Source organism: Vidua macroura, chromosome 3 (assembly GCF_024509145.1).
Source record: "Vidua macroura isolate BioBank_ID:100142 chromosome 3, ASM2450914v1, whole genome shotgun sequence".
Taxonomy (NCBI): domain Eukaryota; kingdom Metazoa; phylum Chordata; class Aves; order Passeriformes; family Viduidae; genus Vidua; species Vidua macroura.
The window spans coordinates 58,131,398-58,155,429 of NC_071573.1; the positions used below are offsets into that span (position 1 = coordinate 58,131,398).

Consider the following 24,032-nt stretch of genomic DNA (forward strand, 5'->3'; position numbering starts at 1 on the left):
AAAGGATTGAATTTTAAGTGCAATTAGCTCTGGAATTCCGTCCAAGCTCTCAGACATATTTGCTTTATGAGACAGAGGCTTTTCTTCAGTCTCCTACCCCAATTAAAATCTTAGCTACTTTGTTTTCATTGCTGTTTCTATATAAAGTAAGTAGTCTAATATTTTTATTTTTTTTTTTTTAGTTAGGCATAATTCTAAATCCCATCTTCAAAATGGCTCAGTGTCATACTGAAATCAGTATTACAGGAATTTATCTTAGGACTTGTGCAGCCCAAGAAAATCAAGGGATTTGCTCATTTGCACTCAGAGCTACAGTAGGTGATATGAATATGGCTGTGCAGCTCTGGACCCCAGTTCCTGGGAATCTGCTTTCTTCAGCAATGATATTTCAGTGATTACTATACACTTAGTTTTAAAAGTTCAAGTGTGTTGTAGCTATTCCTGAGCATCACACTTAGTGTCTGAATTTCCCCAGGATTTCTGTTGCTGTGAAATTTGATTTCACCTCCTCTTGGGTTAGCTAAACTTGAGTCCATCTATTGCTTTTAGATTGTAGATCTTGACCGAGGGCTAGTGTTAAATGCTGAAGGCAAATACCTCCAAGACTCCCAAGGCAACCCTCTCCGAGTGAAATTAGGAGGGGATGGACGTACAATTGTTGGTAAGTTACAACTTCCTTCTTACAGAAAGATGCTCTATAGTTTTTGTACACATGGTACAAATGTTTGAGCTGTTGAATGCTTCAGGCATCCCCAGGTCCCATGCAAGCCATTTGGAGTTGCTTGTCCTCAAGTCTCCACCAGACAGTCAGCACATTGCAGGACCTGAGGAGGCTTTGAGTCACCCTGTGAGACTCCAGAGTACGAGGCAGCAAGAATCACTTAGGTCCATCTCACTTGTATCAGAATTAGAAAGACTGGAGAACTGAGCCAGAATAAGGACTGATGAGTAGAATAAAGATCGGTGATTGTTTATATCTTTGAATACATAGAAATAATTATTCCCCACTGCTAGTACTGTACCAGCCATATGGATGTGTTTATTTCATTTTTTTTCTTCTAAAACTGAACACAAATAGTAAGAAACCCCATTTGTGTTCTCTGAAGACACTGCTGTTTGCATGTCAGTCCATCTGTACAGATCTCTTGAATACAAATTCAGTGCCTATTGTTAACCTGGCTACCATGAATATTTATACGGGATTAATATGGGACCCAGAATTCGGCACAAAAGTTTATCTGCAGTGACAGCATCTTGCCAGCTCATCCCAGATCTTCCTTCCTTGACATTAAGGAGCAGAATATGGATTCATCATATGTTTCATCAACAGTTCTGAGAGTGACTTAGAAGAAATGCCGTCGTTGTCTGCATATTGTGATTCTGAAGTGAAACCTCCCTGGAGTGTTTATCAAACAGCTGAAAAATGTGAACACCACTGTGGTTTCTCTGAGGTTCTTCTGAACCATTTTCCAGCTTCCTTAGCCATGGCTCTTTCCTAAGTAACAACCTCCTCTCTGTCAGTTTACTTACAGAAGGCTATATTCACTCTATTCAGTCCTTTTGTGACGTCTACTGTGATAAAACACAGTAATGCTTAATGCTATAAGCTTGAAGTGGATTAATGGTGAGATTTTTTGGTTTTGTTCTTCTCTCTTAGATGAAAAGGGTGCTCCAATGGTGAGTCCTGATGGATTGCCTTTGTTTGGACATAGCAGATTTAGTAAACCTGTAGCGAGTGCACAAGATAAACCAATAATAAGCCTTGGAGGAAAGCCTCTGATTGGTCTTGAAATGATTAAGAAAACAACCACTCCCGCAACTACTACTACAACAATACCTACAACAACTACCACAACAACCACCACAACCACTACAACTGTTGCTACAACCACCACCACCACCACTCCTGAACCGACCACCACTGAACCACCCACTGAGAAACCCGCACCAACCTGTCCTCCAGGCACCTATGGACAGTATGATGATGAAGGCAACTTGCTCCTGGGGTTCAATGGCCTGCCAGAGTGCAATGCAGAAGGTAATTTCCTTTTGTGCTGTTTGAATTTCCATGGCTGTGCTGTTTGTACAGCGCAGTTACACAGATGTGGAATGGTGGAGAATCTGCCTTTGAAGATTTTGGTCCGTTTGATAAGATAGGAGCTGAGATTAGAGCATATGAAGAAGGGTTTGGTGTTAAATGGATTTTTACTGGAAAATGCCAATTTTCACCAAAGCTGAGGTTTTTTGTGAAATTGTGTTGTTTTCAGCAAATTTCTTACATTGTGTTGGATCCACTTTTATCACATATGTTCACTCACAGGGTTACAAGTATAGGCAGTAGCTTTGTGGTCAAAGCACTTACGTATGAATTTTTCTCATTCCATTTCAGGCCAGGGTAGGAGCTAGAGGAGCTATACATTTTGTTTATTTTCTGTTCACTTATCACAATGAATTCTGAAGAGTCTCTCTTTTGAGCCATGGTGGAAACAGCATTTGCAAAGTGAGATTCTTGTTCTCTTGCCAGCCCTTGGAGATAGATTGTCTAGCAGGAATGCAGCACAGCACAGATGAAGCTGGTGAAAGGCAGCCCAGGTTCTGCACAGATAAGGCAGAGAGTTGTACACTGATTTCTTTAATACCTGAAGATACGAACCAGTGTCAGTGCATGTCATTTTCCCCTGTTGCTGTTATACAAGCTTAGGTTGTGGTGCCAAACTGAAATCCAAAGTAAACACATATAAATGCACGAGAGTCTTTGGTGTTGAGCCTGTTTCCTATCATGTTTTATGCTTTCAGCACCTGGATGTTGCATTGCAAGTGAGTTAGCTGCTTATTTTGCCAGATCAGGGAGCACCATGGTACCCCCTTACCCTTCCCATTTGTAGATAATCCTCAATTCAATCTACTAATGGGCAATAGCAGCACAGCCATAGCTTTACCAGCATGTTGGCAGTCAGACATCTGACAACTGCAGCAGCCAGTTTTAATGAGTAATGAAGCCCCTTTACCTTTCTCCCATACACCTGTATCTCTTAAGTCAAAGTAGATTTACAAGTAGGTCACGAAACCACGGCCTAGGAAGCTGAACTATCACTTTGAAAAGGGCAGTGATATAGAAAGGTGTGGCTCCTGCAACTCACAGTGAGTCTAAGGATGGCATCTTGGGAGAAGATCTCAGAAGCAGAAAACAAATTTCCCTTACCAGCAGCTCATGACAGTTAACGAGTCAGAGATGTCAGTTCCTTGTGCAGGTGGAATGACAATGAGTTATAGTGTTAGTATTTATTAACAATTAGCCACATTTGACAGTGTGCAGTTATAGAAGCATGCTTGCACTGTGTAGATATGCACAGATGTGTACACACATATATATGCACGTAAAAATCATATCATCATTAAATATTAATATGAAGAGTTTTGCTTTTCCCTATGGAAAGTTCATAGTTCTTAATTGTACTTACAAAAGTGCTACAAATATTGTTATATATTGTCACTCTCATACTTTCAAAGTTGCCTAAAGGGAGCCATGATTTTTGGCAGTTAGAATCCCTCCCACACGCCCCAGCTGCTTTTGCTTATCTTAATATTGATTATGTCCTCTAATGTTTCCTCCTTTTTGGCCTGTGCTGTTTGGTACCTGGAGGACCCCTTCTGAGAATACACATTTTAACAACGGTAGAAGTTCATGACATATATCTGTGGTTAAACTGAAGGTAGGCTCCACAAGCTGAACAACAAAATACTTTGTTGTTTCACATTTAGCAGAGTTGTGGGCTGGAGAATTTTCATATGATTTTCTGAACTTTTAAAAAATTCTGCTTGGGCTTTTTGTCTTCTACCAGTTGGGCTTGCTGAATATTTGAACATGATAGAGGCACGAATGAAAATTAAGTTTTTATTCAGGCTGTGTGTTCAATGAGAATGGTCTTGAAGTAACTCATAAACTGCCTGGCATTTTGACAGTATGTCTGCAAATGCCTCACAGTGGAAGACTGAGAGGATAGTGCTGGATTTCTGCTTCTTACCTGGTTCTTAAGGCTTCTTACCTTATAGCTTTTGCAATATTAGTCCCTACCTGGGAATTTTGAAAGCTTCTCTGAAGTCTTTTTCAGTTTTTTTTAAATCCTAGTGACCTGCTTCAGGATTAGATAAACACAGGAAAACAGTGTGTCTGTTCCACAAAGGAACTTGCTAGAAAAGTGAAGATCTTTGTGGTATTTCTTTAATGTTGGCTGTCATTGTTTAACAAGGGAAGTGTATATTTCAAGAGGGGTAAACTACTACTTGAATTATCAAAACAATGCAATTTTCACTTGACCATTTCCAAATTACTTTAAATTATATTTTTCTCTTGTCTTTCCCTTTAATCTGAATCTAGAAATTACTCCACATTGTGTAGTGAAGTACTTTTTCTGCCAAAGCTTGATATTTGTTGCTAAGTGCTTTACTCACAAACAGACAGGGTCTGCAAGTGCCAAAACCCAGCTCCAAATATTCTACTTAAGCTTTGGCAAATTCTTTTATCTCTGGCAGGAATTTTTCTTGATCCAGCAGAATTTATTGTCAGCTTTTTACTAGATTCATCAGTCTTTAACTTTCAAGGAGGAGTTTGGCCACACAAGCGTGATTTGTCAGTGAAATCAACTAAACTTTATTCATGAACTAACAAAGGAAAAAATAGGTGGAGACTTAACCACGTGTTACATGTGATAAAATCAAGTGATGGAATTTGTAAGATGAGTAAGACAACAAGTCTGTCCTTACAGATGCCAAAAGTCTGCGGCAAGTGGTCATAGGAAGATTTGGCCCCATTTGTTACAGGCAGGGTTTACTCAAGAGATTCAGCAAAGGGTGATGGAGCAAGGTGAAGAACTGCAGCTGGAGTATGTACAGAAAATAATAAAATAAGAGGTCTGTTGGGAAGTACTCTTATTGTTACCATGACACTGCTAATGCTAAACAAGACAGACACTGAAATTGGGTACAAAAATAGAAAATGAAGTTTGGCTTTGCTGGACTGTAGGTAGGTCAAGGACTTACTAGCTAATAAGCATGGACGTGTTTAAATCTGCCCATGAAAGATTTCAAATTTCTGCATATCTGATCCTCTTGATTACTTGGATATAGGCAGGCAAAGGTAAGTGCATACATTATAGATGTTGGTTGATGTTGGCCAGTTGTGGGTAGATCTGCAGAATTCAGCAAAGAATCTACTTTGGGACTCACTACCCTCAGAGAAGTCAAGTGACTTCCAAGGGGATCATCTCCTGAAGAGGGGCTGCAGAAGTCTACCATGAGGAAATGTTAGATTCTAATATATGAAAGTCTGACAAGAATAAACCCATTTCCTGTCTTATTTTGGCATTAAAATCCTGCAGTGTATTTAAAATACTTTTTAGGAGAAATAAAGCAGTTATACAGTAATTGTTGGTTCTAAAAAAAAATCAGCAAAATGAAAATGTATCATTCAGATTATATTTGTGAGCTATTTAACATTGGCAGTTGAAACTTTGTGCTGTTTGCAGTTCTGGTTTAGTAAAAATAACACTATTGCTTCCATATTGAGTGTTAATTACAGGAACGTGACCGATGTATGTGAAGTGTCTGGAGGTCAAAGCTGTCTTTCTCTTGTCTTTGTTCACATGCTGGCCCCTCCCCAGCCCCAGCATTGCATTGGAGACTTCTGATGGTACCTGCAGTAGGTTACAGCACAGTGCTTTTGCTTTGTTTGCATGGCTTTCTATGACTGTGCTGAGCTTTGTGTACTCTTTGGCTTCCCCGAATAACATGGAGAAATGCTTTCTTCAGAGTGTGCAGGAAAGCCTTTGGGATTCAACAGATGCGGTACTTGATGGTTGATGTATCTGGTGCTGGATTCATGTCCTGCAGAGATTATGAGATAATATCAAGGAATAGTCAGCTGGGAAGTCTATTGGTGCATCTGCATTGGGTTTTGGGGTGGATCAGTATAGTGTTTTTGATGCGCACCTCATAATCATCTGTCCTTGCTATGCTTTCATTTGCATTCTGGGGCAATCTCTGATTTCCTGAAAACTGAATTCATGCTGGATGAAACTAATGCAGAGCAGTGCTTCAGGATTACACGCATGTGGCCCAGCCTGTAATGGGCAGCCACTCCATAGGATCAGAATAGAGCTAGTGCAGAGTAAAACCCCAGAAAACCCAGCACTAATTACTTTATTTTACAAATCCATTCCTTTTGGGCTGCATTCCTTGCAAGACCATTGAAATGATCTATAAATGTCATGGCTCTGTGGGCTGTTTGTTTTTATACCTCCACAAAAATATTTGGGTTGAAATACTTAATTCCTTGGTTGTTTTTTTTTTGGCATGTAATGTTTTCACATTTGCTGCTTCCGAGACTATTAAATATTGTCGTATCCAGATGTGATCATTATATAGTTGCTGGCAGCCTACCTTTGCTCCAGAGCAGCTGGGGCCTGGGGCAGAGCTTGTGGAAGGTGATTACTCTTAATTTTATGTAGGAGCCCCGAACCCGTTTTCCCCCAGCAAAACTCCTGACTACTGCACTTAGCTTCTCATCCGTTATTCTCAATGTGCAGGGCAGACTGTCACTGCATTATCTGGAAACCAGGAAGTTATCTTTTTCTTTACAATTCCACTGGCTAAATACTTTAATATTAAACTTTATTCCAGAATTATTTTAGTGAATTCTTATAGCATTTTTTTTCTTTCTGTGTCAATAGATACATTCTCAGGACTGGATTCGGATGTGACAACAACTCCAGAAGCTTATGTGATATACGATGATGGTAAGCTTTAACTGTAGAAATCCATTGCAAATGGCATATTGCTTTTTTCTCTGTCTTCTTTCTTTGGAACTGGGTTCAAGGAGGCAGATTGGTAAATGGGAGCTTAAGCAGGTGATGGTGAGCTGGAAAACGGTTCTGCATCACATGTGAAGAGAAAGGGTCCAAAATCATCTGTTTATGGACATAAAAGTCCCTTTCTATCAGTCCAGCAATCTAACAGGAACCTATTGAGGAAATAGGTTACTTTTCAGAGCTATGTCATACAGGCACTGCTTCAATCCTAGATTTACTTTCTCTGGTACAACTTCTAACTCCAGCCCAGTCAAAGTCAATTACCTCCTCTAAAATACAAAATCCAAATAACTTTCAAGCCCTGAACAACTGAAATACCTTAGCGAGTTATTTCTTTAATGTGTAGTCTGCATTTAGACAATTAAGCATGCTCATACTGAATAAGATCACCTACATATAAAGTAACTAATCTGCTTAATTGATATAGAATTTATATCAAAGAGATTTGAAATCAGATGAAAGGAAAAGAGGTAAATATTTTTTTTAGAGTTATATTAATGTCATCTTGATATTGGAATCAAGGACATATAAGGACATACAAAACTTAGCTGAAGAGGAAGCGTCAAGTCACGGCATTTAATTGAAAGTTTGCACAGGGAATGCAAATTCTCAATTACTGGGACTGAAATTCACTTTCTGCCATCAGTGACACCTGATGTTCTATCCCTTTTAGTCCTCAAATTCCTGCTCCTGCCCCCACATATGGAAGTGGATTAGTACAGACCTCAGTTATACAAAAAGTTTTTTAGTAGAATTTATGGCTCTAGAACAATGAAGGTTTTTTTTATTTGTGGTTGTAGTGCTGGATCTTAAGTCTAACCAACAACAGAAAAACATTTAAAAAGAGTGCAGCAGCTGAGCGGAAGATATAATAGACATTTGTACTTTTAATTCTGATCACTTCATACTGAAACTGACATTTAGAATGTGGGGAGGAAGGGACGAATTAGAAACTGCGCAAGACATACATCCCATTTCCCTTACATCTCCATGGATGCAGAATATCCTCAGTGCATAGGTCTTTTGCCAGGCCTCCCCTTAGGTACAGATCATATGCAGAAAACATATGCTTTAGCAGTTTAAGCACAAAACACTCAAAGATATGAGCAGAGCTCCCCATCCTGCATGAGGTCACGGCAGAGATGCCAAATGCTACTTTCCCTTCATTTTGTGTGCCAGTCAGGTAGGACAGTAGCTTTTCAAAGAGCACTGAGTTAAATAGGACTGAACATAATGAGACTCACGTGGGAGAGTTTGCCTTCCTTCATGGCCCTGCAGGGACCACAAATGGAAAGTACTGAACTCTGCATCTCCCGTCTCAGGAGGGTTTGAGAGCAGTATGGCCTGTCTCTAGGGCTTTAGGATTGTAACACTGAGTTTTCTTAGAAAGCCAATTTTTCTCTCCCTTCTCTACTTCCTCAGGCATTTGAGGGCTTTGGCCAGGGTTTCAATTACTGTACCATCTTATCTTGGGGTTTATGAGAGGATGTGCAGATGCACATTCGGGATATTGTTGTACAAATACATTTGATAATTTTCGTCCTGTTTAACTGTGTCAGTGAGGTTTAAATCAGCAGTGACATGAGTATTCTGCGGCAAAGACTGTTCTCCCTGTCCATCAGTTTGGTAGAAACCACTGCAAGGCTGAAGTTTGACCAACCTCGACATAGAGTTCTGTAAGGAGTGTGCAGTGGCCCCACTAGGCAGAGTGTGTAGCACTTCTTTGGGACTGTGGCCAGTGACAGAATTGTTTCCCTTCTCATAGTTAAGCCAAAATTAGATGAAGCATGCTAACATTTTCATCTTGTGTTTCCTCTGAAGACTACGAGTTTTTTGAGAGCACTTTGCCGCCAACCACCACCACTGTCACCACTACCACTGCTTCTACGACGACAGAATTGGAGGTTGTCTATCCAGAGACCAGTGTTGGTGGCACTGGCCCTGTGTCAGAATATGATATTGCTGGGAAGAAACGCTTCACTGGTAAGGATGCCCTTTGGCTTATGTAGCTTGCTACTGTGCTGCAAAGAAGTCTTGCTCCAGCTAGGCCAGCCCTTCAGCTGAGATCATTGCACATACATAGACATGTGTGTGGTCCTTTTAAGGATTGCCACCCTGGAAACCCAAAAAGCAGTACTTTTTTCCTTGCTTCAATGCTTGCATGTCTATGCATGGGCCTACAATGATTTTGTTCAACCACTAAAAACCTCTTTGTACTCTTTCAGTGTAAGTGCTCTGTTCTGTGTTCTGCATTGTATTTGGTCTAGCTGAAGTTAGTAAGAGAGCAAGAGTGTCTACACCAGTGCTTAGTTCGGCTTAGCTGCATCTAACTTCACACCAGTAGTTCCAGCAGGGGAAGTCTCCACATAGGTGTGAGTCTTCCTCTGGGAGACCTGATTCTTTTCCAATGATCTGTTCAACCCCAGTGATTTCATCCACGCTGCACAAGCATGTATGTCAAGAGAAATGAATGGTAGTTTGGATATGAACTTTCAAAAAAATAAATCCAGTAGAGATAAATATGATTTTGGTATTTTAATGTGCTCTCAGTAGAAGGCATTTGATGAAGGAGCCCCCATTACATGAGCCATGTCTCCTGTGTACACAAGCCATTCAAGTGTGTAGGTTGGTGTTGCAGCACTGACTTCAGAGCTGCTCTGCTGCTGTGTCAGAGAAGCAGCTGGGGTCCAGAAGACAGGGATTTGGAGATTATAGGGCACTGCACTCCAGCTTCCACCCCAGGCTGGTGACACCTCCTGCAGCCCTTTGCATAATTCTGGCACTTGAACTGAGGTCGGGTCAGCTGCTGACTCACCTGGCATTTCAGAAAATAGTTCAGGGGGTGGAAAATCGTCTTTGACATGTCTTGGCTTCCCTTCTAATATCCACAAGCATCATGTGGCTTAGAGTGAAACTCTGCTGCTGGAGTGAAAGATTTGTTTTTATATATGCCAAAACTTTTTCCAGTGCATCTTCAGTTTCCCTGTCCAAACAATTTCATGATGTTTCTATTCAGCTCTCTCACTGACAGTGCTTCTTGATTCATTTAGCTGGAGAGGCTAAAATTAACTTCATTGCAAGATCTGGAAAAAATTCATTTAGGGCATGGAATCCAATAAGATAAACCAAGAAACGTTGGTTTATGAACATTTCAAGGCACTAGGGAAATAATATTACCATTTCAATGAATTGTATTATTGCAACTGAATAAACATCTCCAAAGCAAGTTTTATAGTCCTTACTTTGAATGTTACGGTGACTTTTAAGGCAATAAAAAGATGTTTTAAACTTTTCCTGAACTGAAGTGCAATTCCAGTCAGTACAAAGCTTTTAAAAATAGAAGTTACAGGTTGGGAGCACATGCCTGGAAGGTAGAGACTCCTGGCTCCTGGTCCCTTAGTACTCAGGGGACCACAAGAATCCCTTTAAACTTTGGACTTCACCTTGGAATTACTCTTCACGTTTCTTTTGTTGTTTTGCTCCAGCTTCAGGATGTTTGTGTAAAAACCAACCACTTAAACCTGTAAAGTCTTAGATGATTGAAGGCCCTGGCAGGGACTTGTTCCCATGTTGGAAAGGCAGAATTTGGGTGACATTTTCATCCCACCTTCCAGAGGAGCTGGAGGTAGTGAGCAGAGGGTGCTGCATTCAGACTGCTCTCTTCTGCCTCTTGTAGCAAAGACAGTCCTTCCATCTTTGCATAGTTTGGTACAGTTGTGAGTGTGGGGTAGGTAAACCTGAATGCTGGTATCCCATTCCCCCTGCTCATCAATCAGTTTGGCTCTAAGCCATGCCTTGTTGGCAGCGGTCTCTGGACTGGAAGGTGAAGAATTTTAAAATGCACCACAAAACTTGACTCTCTTGAGGAAATTGCTAGCCTGTGTTCTACTGTGAGATACCTCAAACTCCTTACTAAATGCTGCCCTTCCCTGTCTCTTCTAGCTCCTTATGTGACCTATCTCAACAAGGATCCAGCAGCCCCCTGCTCCTTGACAGAGGCCCTGGAGCATTTCCAAGTGGAGAGCCTTGATGAAATCATTCCCAATGACTTCAGAGAGAAAGATCAGCGTCCCCTGAAAGCCCCTCACAACATCACAGTTGTGGCAGTTGAAGGCTGTCACTCCTTTGTCATTGTGGACTGGGCCAAACCTGCTCAAGGAGACATGGTAACAGGTATTCTCCTGAGGGTTTCTCTCCTGGTGGGAGAGTAGAGAAGAGGAAGGTGTTCCTAAATGACCATTTGTAGTAGTGTCTGCACAGTTAATGTATCACTTAAAACAGTGAATGGGTTACCTCTGTCATCTTTTTGCCTTCGCTGTTTTTTAAATCAGAATTCACAGTTGGGTGCTGTCCTCTGATATAAAGCTCCATGATTATTAGCTAAGGATAGGAAATTCTTACAGGCCAGGATTTTCCATGAGAGTTAGGCATGGAATCACTTTCATGTTCAAAGATGTTTCAATTCCTTTTAATCCTTAAAATTTACCTAAGGATATAATTTATTTAAAATTTAATTAGAATCCTCACAACTATTTCTCTTTCCTGTTTACAGGCTATCTGGTTTACAGTGCATCCTATGATGACTTTTTAAAGAATAAGTGGTCAACCAGGACTGCTGGGTCTACTCACTTGCCAATTGAGAACCTGAAGCCCAACACACGGTAAGGATTTGATCCACTCATTTTCAGTTCTGTTAAGGAAATAAAACACATTTTGAGAATTGCCAGTTGTTTTTCTTGGTCTTAGTATAAATGTTGTACATCTGGTTTAAATTTTACTGATTCTGTTAGACAGCAAATTGTTCTATAAAACTGCACAACAACAACCTGATATCTTTACCATATTAACCCTGGAGCAGATGGCAGTGGGTACATGTATATATATTTGTGTGTATGAAAAGACATATCTGTAACAAAGAAAATATTGTTTTAAAATGCATTTTCTAATCTTTTGGATAGCTGAATCAAATGTTGAGGGGGGGAGTATACTAAAATATACCCATGATGTGACTTGATATGATGTGGGCCATTCTAGCATATGTGTGGCCAAGATTTGATGCCTACTGGGGAAGTGCTGCCCACTGGTCTGTGTTTGCTTTCTGTTCACATAAATAGCACTGGAAGAGAAGGCTTGGTGATATAAAGTGAGGCTGTGGCAATTGCTCAGAAGTCAGTTTAGCAGGAGCTTTAGGTCTTCATCTTACAAAAAATCTGATTGAAATGGCGGAACAAGAATGCATGCTTCACATAATACGGGAATAATTTGTGGTGACCGGGGGCAAAGTAAACAGCTACAGAGGGATCCCATTCAAACTACTCCTTTAGAGAGATGCTCAGTGTCTCACATACTTGTGTCTCAAATTCTGAGCCTGAAATTCTTTTGGTACTCGCTTGAGCTCGGCCTTCACATGCTGCTGTCTGCAGTCTCTTAGGCACTAGTGGAAGGTGTTGCTCACACAGTGGAGAGATGCACTGGGATTGTGGGCTGGAATTAACATGCCTTACTTGATGCTGAGCTGCAGATCTGAGGACTGACTGCTTGGACAGGCACATAGGATTTGTGCTAGGACAGCACAGAAGAAAGAAACAGTGTGTCAGCCAAAGTATCTTTTCTTTCCAAGACAATTAATAGTAGTTGATTGAGAACCTCAACATAGAAAAAACAATTGTTTGAGCATGGCCTTCATCTAAAACCTTAATAGACAAAATGATAAAATAAGATAAATAAATTTTGAAAAGCCAGTACAGTGTAGCCAATTTGGGGGCATATGATGAGGCATATTTTTCTGACCACATCATGACACTTCTCCAGACTTCAGCATAGACAGGTTTGCCCCTGCAGCTGCTCCTGCTATCTGGGAAATATCCAAGTACCAAGAAATCAAAGTATGTTCAAAGAAGGGGGTGCACTCCCATCTCTCCTCCACAGAGACTTCCCTCCAGCCAGAGTTCTGAGGACATGACATCTCCTTGGGAGAGCCAGAGCCTGAGCAACTTCAGCAGCAGTTCCTTACACAGTTGCACAAGGGCCTTGTTCAGCAGAGGACACCTGCAGGGTCAAAGACCTGGAAAATTAGCAGGGGAATGCTAATTATGGAGAAGCAGGATAAGCACATCCAGAGCACCCATAGAGTTAAAGAGATAGATGTTACAGGAAAACATGGTCCATCTTATCCTTTCCTGTTTTGTCTACAGTACTGTCAATCACACACTTCATGAGGCATTTTCTTACATATCCAAGAGCTTAAAAAGGCCACTTATTCAGAAGATTGGTAATCTAGACCTTAGTGAGAGTCTTTGAGGCTGGTTCATGGTGTGTTAAAGCAAAATTACTTCACAGTGGAGAGCTTCAGTGGTATACTCTGCATCTGCTAGTGCTCTCCTTACAAAACATTGTTGTTACAAATGTATATAGGGTAGTATGTGGCGCAGCTCTCTGTGGGTTTCACCTGTTACAGCAAGATGTGATGGAAGCACTATGGAATGCAGACCATTTTGCCTTTGTATATCTACATCCTTGTGACTTAAGGACTCCCTTTCCCTAAACAACTCTCCTCTTGCTGCTAAAACCCATTTCTGCCTCCACATCCCAGCCTCCTCTGTATGCCCAGCCCTTTTCCCTTTCACCAGTATTCATTCCTCCACTCTTACTTTGTCTTCCATGCAGGCCAGGGAGGCATTGTCTTTACATCCCAGCTTCTCCCGGCTGCAGCCCTCCATTTCTTGCTTCTGTGCCATTTCTACCTTTCAGCTGAAGCTCCTCACCTCTTCAGTCTTTCAGTCATGTCTCCCTCTCCTGATGCCCAAAGGACAGTGTTGAAGGCCAGAGATAACTCTCTGCTTCTCATACCCAACACCTAAAGGGCTCCAGAACATCGGAAGGAATGGTTGCAGTGAAAGCTCACAGGAGTTCTGCAGCTGTTGTCCATGCTACGCTCAGTGCAGGGGAATTGGTGGGAGTTGAGCTGCCAACATGTCTGAGATGTACATTAACTCCAGGCTTCAGAAGGTCACAATTTGTCTGTATCTGAATGGAGTTTTATAGAAACAGCAAGGTTATGGATTCATGCATCTCCATGAGCCTCGTGACTGTCTTGTTGAATCAAGGTCCTGTTTCATGATAGGGAGATTCAAGCAAGTGCTATTTATTTAAGCATATTGTTTCACCAGCATCTTCCTGATGATATAATTCATTGGCCCCTATTGTATGCTCTGTGAAGGCAATAAAGGCTTCATGTGGGGTCTATGGCGGAGAACGAAGGATCTTTATAAGAGAGAAATTTTATGTATCAGCCATTCTCATTTACATTCTCCAAACCAACAGATTGAATTGATTGCATATCTTTTGTCTTAAAAATAACTCCTTAACCACTAGGAAAAGATAACATGCCTAGGAAAATATGGCATGAAAGCTGAAGTTAATCTAAAAATGTTGTATCTGCATTGTTAGTGCATTTTGTGAGAAATGTCTGATTCAGTCATTTACGGTGAGCAGGTGCTGTTGGTTACTGGGCGTCCCACAAGGGGCAATGGGTGGTGCAATTTTGCAGCATGCACAGTGTATGAGAAGCAGGTTGGCATCCTGGCTGAAGTCAGCACCAGAGAAGATTTCAAGCTGTCAACATATCCTGGAAAACATCGGCCTGTTATTTAAGTTTTACAAACAAAACAGAAATCTATGTTTAATCCATGTCATAAATTTTCTACTGAGGCCTGGTCTGACCTCCCTTTGAGAAGTGGAAGTTTTTCTATTAGTGAAACTCTGGTCAGCTTCAGTGGGTACAGGAGCTGCTTCCTTGTGATTTGTGATTGTAAACACTAAAATTACTTTAAACTTTATTAAATCTTTAAGCCAGTAGTTTTGACAAGGTCCCTTCCCTAACTTTAATTCTCAGCTGTCACAGAAGATGATGCAAAGGGCTGGACAGCATCTGCTCAACCACTAAATCAGTCTTATGCAGTCAGAAACATTATAATCCTTGCCATAAACATTTCAGTCCTCTTCCTGAGCATGGTTAGACTTTTTTCTGCCTTTTTCAGGAATGCTGTGTCAGTCCTGATGGGAGTAGCTAGATAGTCTCATGATTTAAAACACTGTCCTTCACCCCCATATCTCCATGTCTTCTGAAATCTTTCTCTCTGTTCACTGGGTTTTGTTCAGTCTGGGGCTATCTTGATCCCACAATGCCTACTACCAATCCACTGTTGTATATAGTATTTCATAGGAGGTTCCTAAACATTTACTCAGGGCTTATAATGGCAAACAGAGCCTGGATCTTCTGTTTCAGGGGGCCAGATGCACCAAAAAACTCTATTTCCTTTTTATAGCTCCATTAAAACAAAGCCATGGTATGTCCAACAAGCAGCATCAACACAGGTGGCTGCTTTGTGCCACCAGGGCCACACAGAGCTAAGATTTCCATGAAACCATTGCCCTGTGCAAGTGGTAGACCTGTGTGGCACATACCTACCTCATACCAGCTCTGTAGGAAGCTCCTCTGCCAGCTTGGCACTAATGTCTTATTATAATATTAGTTGCAAATATTGATGAGGGATGTAGCAGTGGGCCATTTCAGAAGGAGTGAGACACTTTGCATTAGCCTGTGAACCTGCAGGCACTGATTTACACATTTTTCTTATGGAAGAATGGTGTAGTTGTAGGCAGAGGATTTTAGCCCTTGCTGTGGGGCTGCATCCTGTCATCTCAGCCTGCCACTGAGCAGAGTGCAAGGCTGACGATCCATGAAGGCATGTCTTTGGCAAGTGTGCAAAAAGGAATTTGAGGCTATTTTTTTTTAAAGCTGCTTCCCTAATTTTCATGCTGAGTGATTATCCCCCTTTTCTCTGTGAGTGCCAGCTATTTAATTCCAACAGAACAGAGACACCTTAAGTCAGAAAATAATTTTGCTCTAAATGACAGGTATGTTGAACAATAAGTCATGTAGCCTAAATGAAAAAACATGTTATATATTCAATACCCTGTTACAGTCCACTATGTCCTTTCTTGACGTATCACTAGAATTGGTATATAAAATCTCAAAGGAAGGTTATTTGTAGGAGGAAAAGCCTTTTTGTTGTCTGTATTGAAAATGAATAACAAATGGTACTGCATCTGTTGTGATTCTTATGTGTCTAATGGTAGCAATTCATACAGTTCTGCCTAAGCAAAGTGTAAATCAAATTATATATTGCAAATTTTGTTCATGTATCTATGTGATGAAAACCAGTCAAGTTATACCGATTTGTGATTTCCTGGCAAATTCATCAGCTGAAGGATTCTGACTAATGAAAATGTCAGATTCCTGGACCTAGAATGGCTTTGGCAATTTCTTTTTTTATTTGTCATGTCTGAGAAAGAAATATATCCCAACTGCATTATTTTATTGACCTTCTTAATACAGCAGTCACAGCATTGTCTATGTTTAAATCACTGGTCAGCAAATCATGAGATCTGGCTCTCTTTCTGGTACAACTAGAGCTTTCTTCTGTATATAAAGGCTTAGGAACCCATTTTGCAATTTAGCAAAGAAAAATGTACTCATGACTTCATCACTGTTTTGTTTTTGTTTTTTTTTTAAAGAGTCAAGCAGGCAACATGAACCATCATATGCCCTAGATGGGCTTCTATGTATGTAACAGGACAGCTGAATGCACAGTTGTCCTGATTGCATAGGTAATCAGTTCCTGCATTATGCATTGGCTACAAATCTGCGTGTTTTTCCCCACTTAAAGAGATGCACAAGGTTCTTGCACTGCTCTCTGGCCTGTTTCAAGGGGAATTATGGCGCTCATATGTCATATGTCTGATGGGAATGCTTTGAGGCTACCATTAATACACGTGCATGAAGTGTATTTAAAGAGTTACTCAGACAGTGCCACTGTGTTGAAAGGTGGTATCTGATTATACTTTGGAGGCAGTGGGAAGTCAGGCATCCATACTTCCACTATGCTTTGAAGCATTATGGGAAAGGTGTGAGCTGGACAAAACGTTTTTCTCCTGCTTTTTTGAAGCAGCAAACACTGAGCTAAGTCAGTTAAGCTTGGTGCTGTGCTGTAGCTCTTTCAAGAAGCACATTGAGGAATTACTGCCTTGTGTCCTGTCTCTATGGACAGGCTTGTGCTGCTCACCCCTGTCCCAATCTATGTGACAAAAGTGCTGGTGAAGGAGATGTGGATGAATGCAGGTGCCCCATGAGAGCATTGGCAACTTGGGATTAAAGCAGCGCTTGAGCTGCCATGCTCTGCTTGGGTGGCCAGAAGTAGAGAAGCACATGGGAGGCTTTTTGCCTTTCCTCTCTTCTTTCCCCAGACATGCTAAACACTCTTTTATACAAAAAATCTAGATGAGTAGTTAAAAACAGGCGCAAAATTTTCTGCCAGCAAAAGGATTGTGCTGGGCATGAGCAAAAAGCACAGCCTTGCTGAATTCTGCATTTATCATATTTTCTTTTTGCCACATCATATGTGTCTTTAAAAAAAAAAAAACATGAGTTGTTTGTGAGCATCATATACTCATTAACTGAAGGCAGAACTGGCTGCAGAAAGCAATAGAGGAGTAGTTTTCTGGTATCAGCTGCAGGACACAGCAGGGACAGGGGACATGTCCCTCATGCAGGCATGGGAACATGTCCCACAGAGAGTCTGACCGTGCATGTGCTCCAGGTCCAAGGAAGATAAAAGGTAAATCTGTTGCCATGGATGAAGTCCAGAATATTTCAATTCTGGTAGCTTCCGCATTGATTTCACCTAGACAATGTACCTACAATTTTTAAGGAATAAACGAGATGCCCTGGCCCATACCCTGGAGATAACCACCTTGCTTCTTGGCAAAACCCAGTGTTCATGTGAGTACCACCCTTCAGCCAAAGAAGAAGGATTTGCATATCTCCTCCTACCTTTTCGTAAAGATCAGGTTGATTTTAAGGCAAAGCAGTTCATCTTTCTTGACAAAAGATATTCCTCTTAATGAAAAAAAAAAAAAAATCTGCTTTGCCAAAGGGCTGGTTCAACTGTGTCCCCTCTGGTTTTTCGTTGTGAATAGTTTCACATGGGCTTAGGCCAGACAGGGGCCTTTCAGGAGGGACCTCTAGGCCCTGCTATGTGATTAAGTCTGAGAGATCTTCACCAGGAAGAGCAGCCTGATGTTTTTGATGGAGTAGACTGCCTTTCACCAGCTGTGATACATCAGGCCTGCCATTCAGGTGGACACTCTCATGTGAGGTAATCCAGTGCTTGGTGGCAACCATCCATGCAAGTAATCACTTGCCCTGTTATGTGTGTAGAGCTTCTAGACATGTCTGCTTTTGGATGAGAGGCTAAATCAAGATCCAAATGCTATGTGGATATTACAAAGGCACAGTAATTACAATTTTTTTAATTAATGTCTCTACGAGAATGAAATTGAGCAAGCAGGCAAGAAAGGAAACCTAAACTCAGGAATTTAAAAGTGCTGTGCCGGAAATTTTTAAGTTATCATCCATTCTAGTTGGTTTCTGTTGGACTGAACCAAATATAAAAGGAAAAGAAGAAAACATTAATCTGGGGAAAAATGTCAGGGTAGGCATCAACTAAAAATCATTGTATTTGGAAATGAACTAAAAACATACTTACATGTATTCTTCTCTAAGGGTGAGGATAAATTTGCTTCTATTGAGCAAAGAATGGAGTTCTAGTGGTGATTCATGTGCTTTGAGTTAAGCATGTGATTTAAATACTCCGGAGGAATCAGTAAGACATCATGTGATGCTTTCTTCTTTTACTCAAGTATTGTGATCTTAATGCTTCTGGAGTTTTTACAGAAAGGTCAAAAGCTTAGCTTCTGAGCTCATGTAAATCTGATGCAGTTTCTGTTTGCAGTTTACACCACTGCTTCCCTAGGAGTTATTCTGGTTTAAAACTGTTCCTGAGATCAGAATTTGATTTCCTTGCAACTTTTTCTTTTAGTCTAGTTATTAGTTGTTTCGTAGAAAGTGGATGTCGTTGTATGTGGTTTTTGGAAGGGAGATGATTCATAAGTAAGTGTTCCAAAAATATGCATGGGAGCAGTTGCAAAAAGGAGACATTTGTCTGTAACAGCCAACTCATACTCTGGCTCAGTATCCAAATACATTTAATGCAAAGGATACTCTGGAATTCTTCTGCTTTGATTCTTACCCTGTTATACTATTAGTTATAATTTAGCCATTGCAATGTGATCTGTTTCAGTATTATTTTCCCTTTCTTCTTGTTTCAGGTATTATTTTAAAGTCCAAGCAAAGAATCCCTTTGGTTATGGGCCTGTTAGCTCTTCAGTCTCATTTATCACAGAATCTGGTATGGTTTGCTTTTTATTTTCATCTCAAAACTTGTAATAACAGATGTGGTAGGACAATGACTGAAACCAGCATACCAATAACAGTGATTATTCTGGACTTGCTGCTTTCATATTATTTTTTAACTTTAATTATTTATTTTCAGTTAAGCTAGGAAAATAATACGCACTCCTAATGCCAGTATGAAAATGTAAGTGATGTTAAAGTCAGCTGCAGGGGAAGAAGAAGTTGAATTTCAAATACAAAGGGCTACTAATGTTCAACAATACAGGAGCAATGTGAAATTTAAGGTCTTTGATAGATTGACCAAACATTTAGTAAATTAGTTTCCTAATTGTGAACAGCTAAACAGTTGGAAGCAGTTGTCTCTGGAAGAAAAACAGAAAGCAATAGTTCCATCAGACAGGCAAAGTGCTCTGTTCTTTTTTTTTTTTTTTGACAAGGAATACTGCTCTTTCACAGGGTTAATAGTACATTCAAGAGCAACACCCCCTTCTAAAAATAGTACATTAAATGAGCTAGTTTTTGTCTGTTTCTTCTTCTACTTCCATTGAGCTAGAGGCCAGTGATTCCACTGAATAATAAAGAACAAATTTTAAAGTCTTTACTTGAGTGAAAGGTCTTGTTTCTTGCAAATTTTGCCCTTTCAATGGCATGAGGTTTACACAGTCTCTGCCATTGCTCATTTGCCTTCACTCTGTAGTACTCACTTCAGAAGCTCCACTAAGAACTGTGGAAGTAAATCATCACAGAAGGGAGACAGAAATGTGAGATAAGTCAGTGGTCCTGGATAATGTATTCAGATTTTCATTAAATGAATAAGAGGCTCAAATGTTAATCCAAGCATAATATTTGACATTACCCAGGTGGCCAGGAAGGCCAATGGCATCTTGGCCTGTATCAACAATAGTGTGGCCAGCAGAACCAGGGCTGTGATTGTGCCCACACTTGGCACTGGTGAGGTTGCACCTCATGTCCTGTGTTCAGTTTTGGGCCCCTCACTACAAGGAAGACTTTGAGGTGCTGGAGACCATCCAGAGAAGGACTGTCAAACTTTGGAGCAGGCTGCTGGGGGAAGCGGTGGAGCTCCCATCCCTGAAGGTGTTTAAAAAACATGTAGATGTGGCACTGAGGGACATGGTTTAGTGGAGGACTTGGCAATGCTGGGTTGACAGTGGACTCACTGATGTTAAAGGCCTTTTTCCAACCTAAACAATTCCATAATTCTGTGCTGTATCTTGCAGATCATTTTCCTGCTGCCAGCATATGGGCCTGAATGCCTAGTTTTCCCATCCAAAATCAGCTCCTTTGGGAGCTTTATTTAACACGTTACATACACCAAATGTAAAGTTTTGTTTGCAGCACTAATCTTTCATCTGTCATGGCCAAAGGTGGCTTTGCAGCTGGCACAAGTACAAAAACCAGTTGGTAAATGCAAGGCCAGGTGGTATAGTTACAGTGATGGAATAGGTCATAAGAGAAAGAAATTGCTTATTCAGAGTGCTCTTCTAATGCAAGTGTAAGGTTTGAGCTGATGAGAATATTCAATAAAGAATGCCATCATAGGATGAAGTACCTTATTGAAAATGTTCAATCAGTGACTCTGTATGTTGCATGTTATAAAATAAGGTTTGGAGCAAAATACTAAACTATGTGTTTTTTTCTTCTAGACAATCCTCTCCTCATTGTTAGGCCACCTGGTAAGTCTTACTCTGTTGTTTCATTCATGAAGTGAATAAAGCCTGTGCAAAACAGTTCAAATATGGGAATTAGAAACCTTTAAACATGCAGTTTTAGGTACAGTTTCAAGTGGGAACAGGTAGTAACAAATGGGACTAATTCATAAAATACTTTTTGTCTTAGGACCCTTTATTCTATTTTCTGAAGATAAGCCTTGTAAAGATGTGTTCAAATAAGTACTTGATTTTGGTCCATATATTTCCCTGGTACAACAGCGTTAATTGCTTGGTAAAAAGCAGTAAACAATGTTACTTCAGTATCTGTGTCCTTCAGTTGCCTAAGCATAGCTTGAATAGCAGGATCAGGTTTCTCTCTCTCTAGTCCTGGTGCTCATCTGTACAAATCATCATGCCCTTATAAATGCTAAAAAAATTCAAGGATTTGTTACTGACCTGAATAATATGCCACAAATGCTTTGTATTTCCAAATTTGCAATAAGCCAGTTCAGCCCATAATCAGAAGATTTGATTTCCTGGTGCTGGGACTAACCTTGCTGACATGAACATTGGTAGTCTAACCCCAGGTAGTACGTGCTCTTAGAAGAGATGCAGGAAAAAAGACCTCATGGTTACTATGCTCCATCAGCTTTCCTAAGGTGTTAAAATGGCTGGTTCAGGATTTTTTTGCTACACTTTTCATGAAAACTGTGTCCAGTATATCCCTTCCTTCTCTGTTTTATTGTGCTTGCTAGTCTGGTTTCTTTATGTCCTCGGAAGTCTCTGAGGATTGATGATCAGTGATTGCTTCTCACATGCAAGGGTTTGCAGGATTTGGTCCATGTGCCCAGTGAAAGGAAGAATGACTAAGAGAAGAAGCTTCCAATCTCATTTGTAAACCACCTAGAAATAGCAGAGTAAAAATATGGCTTTGGGCCAATTATCACATTGGAAGATTTTTGTATTATTCTGTATACATTAATACAACAGCAATTTCAAAATAAATATTTATCTTGGTAGTACAAAGCAAATATTTAGGCAAGCCAGTAGGAATATTTATTCTTTTGCAATACAATTAAGCAGTCTTATCTGCAGCAATGCTCTGAACAGAGTTCCCCAGGAAAGGTCTCACTTGTCTGTTATTGGAAACTAATCTGTTTTGATGTAATCTGGGAAAACAAAACAGAAAAGTACATTTTTGATATGATCTTTTAAACTAAATAGCAAGAAGAGACTTCATAGTCTGTTGCTCACCACAGAGTTCTTAACATCTGTTCTTCTGTAAAAGGGTTACGTTTTAAAGTCTTACAAGGCGAGTCACTGTCAGACCTAAGATCAGGCTGTGTTAAGAAGAGAAACTGTGTAATGCTAGGTAGAGAAGAAGTCTTACTGAAACAATTAAGACTGTTTACTTAAAGCTGTGGTTCAGTACATGAAATCATATTTTAATAATTTTAACAGTTATTTTTGTCTACTGCCTAGGAGAGATTTAATAAAGTCTCTAACTTTATTTTTAATAATATTTTTTTCTTGAACTACTACTTCTGAATATAAAAAAATTAATCTGTTGCAGCATGTTTTCTGAAACATATTATTAGATGTTAAACTCTGCAAAACTTGGACTGAAGTGTTAATGTCTGTCCCTAACGTGGAATTTATTTCTTTCTCCGAGGTGGTGAGCCTATCTGGATCCCATTCACTTTTAAATATGACCCCACCTACTCAGACTGCACTGGCAAGCAGTACGTGAAACGAACTTGGTACCGCAAGTTTGTAGGAGTGGTTCTTTGCAACTCCTTAAGGTACAAAATTTACCTCAGTGATGACCTGAAAGGTAGGCACCAAGATTAATTTCCTGCTACACTATTACTTGTCTCTTCATCTTCTGGTTTTGTTTATTTTGTATGTGTCAGAATTGTGTGACCACTATGTGAGAGTCCTTCTCTCAAGAAGAATTAGTAGTAGCTCTTACACGGGTGCAATGCCTGTGAGATAATGAAAAAAACTTTCCATATTATTGAGCTGGGGTAATGGGATCATCTCAATGGTCTTTCAGGCTATACTAATGACTATTGTAGTGCCTTGGTATAGTTTCAATACAGTGTTTGGATAATAAGAGATAAAGGGCTCTGTTTGTTTGAGAAAGAGAGCTCCACAGTTCTTAATTTTCCTTTGAGAGTGAAGTCAAACTAATGGTATTGACATATTGAGAGTTTTTTACTTTCACATGATATATTTCAACTAATCCAGTTGAAATTATCTCCACCTGTCACCTGTAGTGCACTGCCCATGGACTTGCAAAATGGGGACTACTCGTTACTGAGCTGTAACCCATTTATTTTCCATAATTTCTGCTTCCATTCTGTGAAGGTAGTCTCCCTCTTTCCGGTCCCTGTTTGTTAATTGGTGATACTGTCTGTGTCACTGCAACATTCTTACTGCTTTCTTCCACACCTACTTTCCTGGTGGTAAAGAGTATCCCAGATATAAGTATTGCTGAGTTAAGTAATCTGTCTGTATCACTCTTCAGATACCTTCTACAGCATTGGGGATAGCTGGGGAAGGGGTGAGGACCACTGCCAATTTGTGGATTCACACCTGGATGGAAGAACAGGACCTCAGTCATACATTGAAGCCCTGCCCACGATCCAAGGTACAGCAGTGGGGGAGTGGGATGCTGGCCAGGAGCCTGCTAGCCCATCTATAGGATTAAGGGGTAAGGAGCAGAGCACAGAGTGGAGCTCTGTCCACAGCTGCTGGCAGCCCTCCGAGGAGTCCAGCTGATGCAGTAGCTAAGAACAGATTATGCAAGTCCCAGAGGACTTGTGGGTGCAGAGAGAGAGAGACAGAGACAGAGACAGAGACAGAGACAGAGACAGAGACAGAGACAGAAAGAAAGGAGCATATGATGCGAATACTATGCAGTGATAAAATGCAAAATGAAACAAAAAATAATTGTACAGGTCTATGAAACCTTTCTCTTATTGACAAGACCTGATTCATTGAATCGAGATGCAAAACCTCTTCCATATGCCTAAAGGGACCAGCTACATCTTTGCAAATACAGCTTTTGTGAATGATTTATATTAGGTCATTCAGTGCAAAGCACAAAGGAATATGTTTAGTGACTTAAGATCAGTACTTTTATTCTGGCCTGGTAGACACCTGTCTCAGAGGGAA

General features: G+C 40.5%; 1 protein-coding gene across 2 annotated transcripts in view; it reads left to right on the top strand.

Moving 5' to 3' along the window:
- The window catches only part of FNDC1 (fibronectin type III domain containing 1), a 63,320-nt gene that overhangs the window by 36,625 nt on the left and 2,663 nt on the right, over window positions 1-24,032 (top strand). For both annotated transcript variants that reach the window (XM_053974206.1, XM_053974207.1), the window contains exons 10-19: window positions 550-661; window positions 1,658-2,038; window positions 6,729-6,794; window positions 8,688-8,849; window positions 10,809-11,039; window positions 11,419-11,527; window positions 19,098-19,177; window positions 20,847-20,876; window positions 22,525-22,686; window positions 23,383-23,505. In XM_053974206.1, the coding sequence (XP_053830181.1) occupies window positions 550-661; window positions 1,658-2,038; window positions 6,729-6,794; window positions 8,688-8,849; window positions 10,809-11,039; window positions 11,419-11,527; window positions 19,098-19,177; window positions 20,847-20,876; window positions 22,525-22,686; window positions 23,383-23,505 (1,456 nt within the window). The remainder of the gene's footprint in view (window positions 1-549; window positions 662-1,657; window positions 2,039-6,728; window positions 6,795-8,687; window positions 8,850-10,808; window positions 11,040-11,418; window positions 11,528-19,097; window positions 19,178-20,846; window positions 20,877-22,524; window positions 22,687-23,382; window positions 23,506-24,032) is intronic.